This window comes from Tupaia chinensis, unplaced genomic scaffold (assembly GCF_000334495.1).
Source record: "Tupaia chinensis unplaced genomic scaffold, TupChi_1.0 Scaffold000410_1, whole genome shotgun sequence".
Classification (NCBI taxonomy): Eukaryota; Metazoa; Chordata; class Mammalia; order Scandentia; family Tupaiidae; genus Tupaia; species Tupaia belangeri.
This window is the reverse complement of record NW_006159915.1, coordinates 4,120,895-4,129,155: the sequence shown is the minus strand read 5'-3', so window position 1 is coordinate 4,129,155 and position 8,261 is coordinate 4,120,895. Positions and strand designations below refer to the sequence as shown.

General features: G+C 39.4%; 1 protein-coding gene across 1 annotated transcript in view; it reads right to left on the bottom strand.

Moving 5' to 3' along the window:
- Window positions 1-8,261, bottom strand: part of DNAH11 (dynein axonemal heavy chain 11) — a 207,696-nt gene that overhangs the window by 29,749 nt on the left and 169,686 nt on the right. The window contains exons 38-42 of the mRNA XM_006154490.1: window positions 7,850-8,044; window positions 6,372-6,449; window positions 4,090-4,226; window positions 1,813-1,832; window positions 1,348-1,481 (exon numbers count right to left, since the gene is read on the bottom strand). Of these exons, the coding sequence (XP_006154552.1) occupies window positions 1,348-1,481; window positions 1,813-1,832; window positions 4,090-4,226; window positions 6,372-6,449; window positions 7,850-8,044 (564 nt within the window). The remainder of the gene's footprint in view (window positions 1-1,347; window positions 1,482-1,812; window positions 1,833-4,089; window positions 4,227-6,371; window positions 6,450-7,849; window positions 8,045-8,261) is intronic.

Genomic DNA, 8,261 nt, shown 5'->3' with positions numbered 1-8,261 from the left:
GAACTTGCTATTGAAAGTTGTTAGATTACTTATGATATTGTGTGATCAACGAAATGTTGGGGGAAAAGGAATTAAAGACAACTGTAGACAGCAGAGATAGTGTAATAAGAGAGTGGGAAAGAGCAGAGGGTCAGACATGGGATAAAAAAACATATATATATGAAAGTAGAAATGGAATATTACGGATGGTAACATGCATGATTAAGCCACTATGCAGTTTATTCTATGTGGGAAACCACAGTTAGTATGTTGTGATGATGCTCAGGGAATGAATGTAAATTAATAAAAAAAAAATTTCAGAAGAAAAAAAAAGCATTAAAAATACCTGTTTGATGACTGCAGTAAGCTATATAGCCCTAGCTAGGTGTTACTTTATAGTATGTTCATTTTATTCACTGAGGTTTATGCCTAAAGTCAGACTTCTGTTCATGGATACGTATATTTCAGCTGTGCTTGGTATTGAAAATATTTAGATTTATTAAGATATTTAGTGAAACAATAAAATGGGGGAGACATAGAAAGCAACAATAGATACCAGACACAGTGTGGGAGGAGGGTGGGAGATGGCAGAGGGTGAGATAGGGAATCAAAGACGGGAAAAAAGGCAAAATATACAGAAAACAATAAATGGAAAATGATTTGTTGACAATAACACATATGTTGATGTGCTTGATTGAGCCAATACACAGTGTATTCTCAATGGAAAAATCAAATCTCATTTTATATGCTATAATGATGTACAGTGAATGAATGTAAATTTAAAAAAGGAAAAGAAGAAAAAAAAAGAATATCAGGTTAATGAGTAAAAACTAATATTAATATCCACAAGTGAATGGACCTATTAATATGTGCAAGACATAATTTCTTTTATAGAGGTTTTTTGCTATAGGGCGCGTGCGCTCGCCAGACAGACAGAGAGAGGCAGAGAGACAGAAAGCGAGAAATCACCCCCCAGGGGGGATGGCCACGCCGCAATCCCTTCTCCTCCATTCTCTTCTCGGGATCCTGGGCACGCACGCACACATGCCTGGCGTGAGTTTTAAGCCACCGGGTCTGGGACACGAACCGCGGTCGACTATGTGGGAGTCCAGTGACATAGCCATTACACTAACTGCTGGCTCCAAGACATAATTTTTTTTTTTAAGAATTAGTTTTATTTCATTTTACTTCTTACTATTTTTTTTAAAATTCAACCAGAAAGAGAGAGAGAAAGGGAAAGTAAGAAAGCAAGCTACCAGGTCCGGGACTCAAACCTCAGTCAGCCATGTGGGAATCCAGCACCTTAATTACCACACCACCTGCTGGCCCCAAGACATGTTTTAAATTTAGCACCAAAGTATCATTCACCTTGTTGTCATCCATGACAGTATTTAGTGATTCAATCCACATGGGGTCAATATCTCCATCCAGCACTATCCATTTCGGTCCATCATGCATAAGATTTGCTTGTTCCCGCAGAATGGATGAGAAGAGACCTACAAGTAAACAATCCTAGTGTATAATGGAATTGAATGCTGTTCATTCTAAAATAATTTTTTCTCCTGGAAGCTCTTCTATGAACCAAATAAGAGCAGTTTTTGCCTTTTTTTCTTAGTAACTAATTTCGCCTACTCCCTAAGAAGGATCCATTGCTTCTCTGACTGAGCTTCCCTATACATTAAACAGAGATAATAGTACCTTTCTTGAAGAGTTGTGGGGATTTATGGAGGTAAGGTACATACAATTTAAGTGAAAACATTATCCTTTTTCATGCACATATGTTCAGTATCTATTTTGACCAAATATGAATTTCTTATTTCTTTATTTTTCTATAATATGCAAAGGACATTATTCTAAAGCTAAAGCACTCAGAAGTACTAGACATCTTCAGAAATTTGGTCATTGGCATAATCATTGCTTAACAAGATGTCCATGTTTAAAAAAAAAATAACATGGGACCAGCATATGGCATAATAGTTACGTCACTGGACTCCCATGTAGTAGATAGTGATCTGAGTCCCAGACCAGCAACTTAAAACTCATGCAATGTGTGTGTGTGTGTGTGTGTCCAAGATCCCCTTTTTTTTTTTTGACAGGTTTTTGCTATAGGGCGCATGTGCTCACCAGACAGACAGAGAGAGACATAGACAGAAAGCGAGAAATCACCCCCCAGGGGGGATGGTCATGCCACAATCCCTTCTCCTCCATTCTCCTCTCGGGATCTTGGGCACACACACACACACGCACCCAGGGTGAGTTTTAAGCCACCGGGTCCGGGACACGAACCGCAGTCGACTATGTGGGAGTCCAGCGACATAGCTATTACACTAACTGCTGGTTTCCTGTGTGTCCAAGATCCTGAGAGGAGAATGGAGGAGCAGGGATATTGGTGGAGTGATTTCTCACTTTCTGAAAAGCACACATGTACTATAGCGAAAATCTCTCTCAAAAAAATTTTTTTTTAATTTAGTCTTTTATGCCATTCCTAAGTACTGTATTGTTTGTGTTACATTGTGTGTTTAATCATGGCTGCTTTTTCAAGCTTAAGTATATAATACCATGTTGAATGAAACTGTTTCAGTGCCTGTATGTGGAGTTTTCCCCTGTGAAGTATTGGGTGCCAAGTATAAGTGACAATATCTAGTAGAACCTGCCACCATGATTTATAAAGAGTCCAGCAACTTTTTCTCATGGTCACTGATTAGAACAGTTTTTCAGTATAAACAGATTTTCAGTATAAACAGGTATGGTGCTCTCTCTGCCACAGTGTTTTATAAAAAGACAGAAGCTAGGCTAGGAGAGTAAAAACTGCTGTGCAGATAAAATAACGCACGTGTGTACGATAAGAAGATGGAGAATGATAAAGTATATCCTCCTTTCAAGTTCTTCAAGGGAGGTCTTCTCTGATAGGACATTTGATCAGGCACTTAAATGACGTAAGGAAGCAAGCCATGTAGACAGTCAAAGAAAAGGCATGAGATAGCTGGGAAATCTAGTCCTAAGTGCCACGACACTGTGATGGGAGATACTCGGCAAGTTCAAGGGTCAGTGAGGTGGAATGCGGGGAGTGGAGCCTCAGAGGCCATGGGAAAAGGCTGGATTCTAAGAGTGGTGGGAATCTACTAGAAACTGAAAGCAAAGAAGAAACATTTTATAACAAGCTCTCTGCTGTATGAAAAATGAACGGGGTACCAGCAGTTAGCATAATGGCTATGTCACTGAACTCCCATGTAGTTGACTATGGTTCGAGTTCCAGACCTGGTGGCTTCAACTCACACCAGGCGCGTGTGCGTGCATGCCCAAGATCCCAAGAGAAGAATGGAGGAGAAGGGATTGTAGCATGGCCATCCCCCCTGGGGGTGATTTCTCACTTTCTATCTCTCTGTCTCTGTCTTTCTGGCGAGCGCACGTGCCCTATAGCAAAAACCTCTCCATAAATAAATAAATAAATAAATAAATAAAAACAAATGGCAGAGGGAGGAGCGTAGTTTTGAAAGAGGTGACGGTGGCGTGGACTAATGTGATATCTATAGCGAAGGTGAAAACTACTAGAATTCAGTGTATGTTTTAAAGATAAAGCCTACAGAACTTGCTGTGAGGTTTGATTTAGGATATGAGAAGAACAAAGACCTCAAGAATGATGGCAGGATTAGTGCTTTTGCTGAAGTGGGATGCTGAATAGATTTGAATAAAGGGATCCGCTTGCCTGCAAATACTTCTGGGAGAGGAACTGCACCCCACTGACTTTTGTCTTTGGCACCTGGAACTGTGTCTACTCAACCTCAGTCGGTATCTTCTATCAGCCACTTTATAACTATTTCCTGAGACATCCATGTTGACTTTTCTCCTGCTTTACAAGGAACCCTGACATAATTGATGTAGGATAAAATACACAGCTTGAAGTACAAATTTGCTAAATGCAAATCAAGTACTTATTCAAATCTAGTTTTAATTTATATGCTATAAACGCTGTTGTGATCTGCTCTATTTCCAATAACACCAACACATAAACAGTAAATCTGTGACTATGACTAAAATTGGCTGGTTCTAAAAAATGGCTTTCTAGATAGGAAAAAGACATTTTTTAGCACTTCCAAAGGGAACTACTACTTGCCATCTTTCCATTCTCGGGTAGCATGATGTATGAAACCAAAGAGTTCATCTGTTGTTACAGCTTTAGGGTTTAAGTCATTCCAAACGGGTTTCTGTTTCATGTTAACATATGTTTGGTTCAGTGTTCGCAAAATCTGGAAGGAAGAAGAAAAGAGCTTAAAAAATTAATATTAATAGAAGGCAAATGGAAAATAAAACATGTCCCATGATTTTCTTATGCATCTGTTACTAGCTATTCTGCGTGCACTAAGACCAAGAACAGGGAAAATGTATATATGTGTACTTCTATTATCATCTTGTACAAATCCGCAAACCCTTAGGAGACAGAATCAGCTCAACTGTTTCTTGGAACCATTTAGACTAAATGAAGTCACTTTATTATTTGAGATGTTTAACCATGTGTACAAAGTGAAGGACTACTTGTAAACCAGCCTTCGTGTTCCTGTTTATAAAATCTACCCCACCTGAATTATTAAGGTCAGTTGTTCTTGAAATTCAGACCACACCAGAAATGCCTGGAAGGTGTTAAAGCATAGATTACCGAGCCCAATCCCAGAGTTTCTAACTCAGTATGTCTGGAGTGGCACCTGGGTAGGACCAATAACCTGCACTGGTGGCTAGTGCCGAGGTGATTCCAGTGATCCTGGTCAGGTGTGTTTTAAGGCTAGTGACACCGAATGATGGTTCTCTGCAGGAGACTGTCTTGAGGAGGGGGATGAGATGCTATGCTACTGGCATCTAGTGGGTGTAGGCCAGAGAAGCTGCTAAATATCCTCTGCTGCTCAGGACAGCCATCTACCACAGAGTTACCCAGTCACTAGTGTTGAGGCAAGAAACTCTGGTGTAGATAATTGAGGAAAAGCAGTCTTGGGGATAAGAACACACAGAACAGGTGCTCAGCCTGCGTCTACTTAATTACCTGACACCTTAACCCAGAAACCTGCCATGACTACGCCCTTTTACTTCCTTTGAAAAGCCATGGCTGTTCTTTTAGATATTTATCATCCTGGCCTACTCACAGGGCTTTTGAAGGTCTGATAAACAATTGCCAAGTTCTTTTGAAATGATTTGTTGCTAAATAACATGGCCCTGGGTTTCAGTGCTCTAGTTAGACCAGCTTAAGTACATGTTGAATAGAACAGGATAGGTGAAGACTAGATGAAAGAAATTCAGCGCCTTAGGAATATTAAGCTTATATTTTTAGAAACCATTAATCTACTGGAAATTATAGAATTTAATTTTATCCTTCCTTGAACCATGGCCTACATTTGAAACTTTAACAAAATAATTATGGGCCTATCAGTTATCTACTTTAATATTTCAATTATTATATTTTTCACTAGAAAAATCTCTACACAGGGCCTCCCTTTACAATTGTTCCACTTTGGGTTCTCATCTAAATATTGGCAAGTTCTATATCCATCCATGCTCTAAAACCTCATATGCCCATTCTGGTTATTTTTAGTCATTGGCTACCAGATATGTTTATATCCAAGCATCCTGAATTAAAATGCATGAGGTTCTGCATATACCGTCTGCCAACCAAGAAAATAAGTATGCTGCCAGGACTGTCAGTAAGACCAAACAAAATCAAGCAGTGAACTAAAAATGGGGATAATAACACCCATCGCATATCCTCCTTGTGCAGAGCAAATCATACAGAATGCACCTAGCACAGCACATAATAGGTACCTCAAAAATGTGGGGTTTGCTGTCTCCTTTTCTATTCGAGTTTTGTTTTGGTCCTTGGAGGGCTATATTTCTAAGGGAGTGCTGAAGGAAAATATTTGGGTTTCTCTCAGTGATATAGGGAGGAGAATCTCAGAGTACTTGGAAAAGACAAGAAAGTAATTTTGATTAATGTGGGCAGAAGCTATCAAATCCTGTAAGCCAGATATCTTATTCTATAGATTCTTGATGTGTATTCCTTTGATAAAACAATGCGGGTATAAAGGTGTTATTGAAAGGTACATAGAGTAGGAAGGCATGCACTAAATGCATGAGGGAGGCTACATCTCTCCTGTGGAACGAGCAATCTTCATCTTGGCGTATGTTTCCTATGCAAATGCAATGTTCCACTTGTCCTCCTGTCCTGCTCCAATATAAAGGAAAACAGTATCAACTGATTACAAAGCAATTAGTCTCAGACTGCAACACAAAAGGATGATGGCTTTTGCCTACAGCAACTCTTGAGTGGCACTGGAAATAGGTAAACAAACAAAAACAAAACAAAAACCAAAACTGTTCCATGACTGCAAACACTCAGGCAATTACTGTACCTGGCTCTTTCCTGTGCCCGCATTTCCAACCACAAAGACAGAATGCCGCACAGCCAACAGCTCCTCAAGCTGGACAACCTGCAGATCGAACAGCCGGTCACTGGTTTCTTTCAACAAATTGGTGACAGAAGGAAAAAGAAAAAGAAAAAGAAGAAGAAAAAGAAAAAAAAAAAAAAACCTAGCCATTTTTGCCCACTTCTTTTTTTCTTACAGTTCAAGTCAGCACCCACTGACAACATTATGTTCTGGAAAAGTTAAAATAAACCCCCAAATGCAAAGTATAGCTTCTCCTCAATCTCCCACATAGAACACAGAAGTGAGTATAAGTAAAACCATCACTTTATGTAGTTTTTGGTAGATAGCAGAGGCTACTTTTGAAATCAATGATCTCCTAGGTCGTTGGGAACATTATGATGTGCTTTTCTGTTTTTCTATGCAAAAATGTGTCATGTCTTTCCTGACGACCCAATACATGAGGCTTTGCATAAAAACAGTATATGGGCAATTATCATCTATAACTGAGTAGCGATTTACATCCTACAAAACACCTAAAATGGATATGATGCATGTGTGTTAATGTCCGTGCTTTCATGGACCCAAAGTTGAACCTGAATACGCACAAGCCTTTGATAAATCATATCAAATCTTCCCGAGTTAAATTCATACAGGCTGGTATTTCTCCTTCAGTAAAAGCATGCACTAATATTTATACTTACAATGTTCTTGAATAAGGAGAAAAGATAGAACAAAAGAAATTTTGGGTGCATGTCACCAAGAAGAATAAAAAAGTTCTATGAACTAATTAAAAATATGGTTGGGTGGGCAGTGGTGTGGTGGTTAAGGGCACTGAACTCCCCACATGGCCAACTACAGTTCTAGTTCTGGACTTAGTAATTTAAAAATCACACTGGGGATGGGGGTGGGGGCGGCAGATGGCGTGGTGGTTAAGGGCTCTGGACTCTCACATGGCTAACCATGGTTCAAGTCCTGGACCTGGTGGCTTGCTTTTTTACTTTCCCTCTCTCTCTCTTTCTCACACTCTGTCCCTCTCTGGTCAAATAAATAAATAAGATTAAATAAAATAATTCTTTAAAAATAAAATAAAATCACACTGGGTATGTCTATGTACATGCCCAAATGGAGGACAAGAGATTGTGGCATAGCCATCCCCGTGAAGGGTGTTTTTTCGTTTTCCTTCTGTCTGTCTCTAGCACGTGCATGTGCCCTATGGGAAAAACAAAAACAAAACCAAAAAGCATGCTTATATTTAAAACCATGGTATAATCATATCTAGGTGTTCCCCTTCTTACAGAGTAGGACTACTAAAATAATTCATCATATTTACTTAAGAATGCCATATTAAAGTAAACATTAAGATCGATGTGATTTAAGTCAGTATCTGAGTTCAGAATCACTTAACCACGGTTATTTCCACTGCAAATCCCAGGGCTGCAATGAAATGTAAAAGATCTTTTTACTTTGAGGATGAAGCTATCTTCAGGCTGCAGGCGGAGCTCCAGGGTAGACTGCCTGACCATCTGTTCAAAGTGTAGTTTCCTTCTCCGGGGCACATCCAAGGCTGGAAACAGGTCACTGATCAGGCCCAGAAACACTGGGATGTCGTCAGTCACTATTTTAGGCATATTGAAGTCCCTCAGTGCTCTCATGAGTACCTAGAAAGAAGCAAAAACACTTTATTAAAAAAGCCAATACAAGATCTAATACCTAAGAACTAAAGATATGATTCATAATTCTTATAGCTAAATTATGAGATATTAGTGCTACTCTCTATCAGATTGGCATTCTATCAACAGGGGGGTTAAATGCTTGAAGTTAACATTTCATCACTGGAGAAGGTTCAACAGATACAACAGACAAGCCTCGGAATAA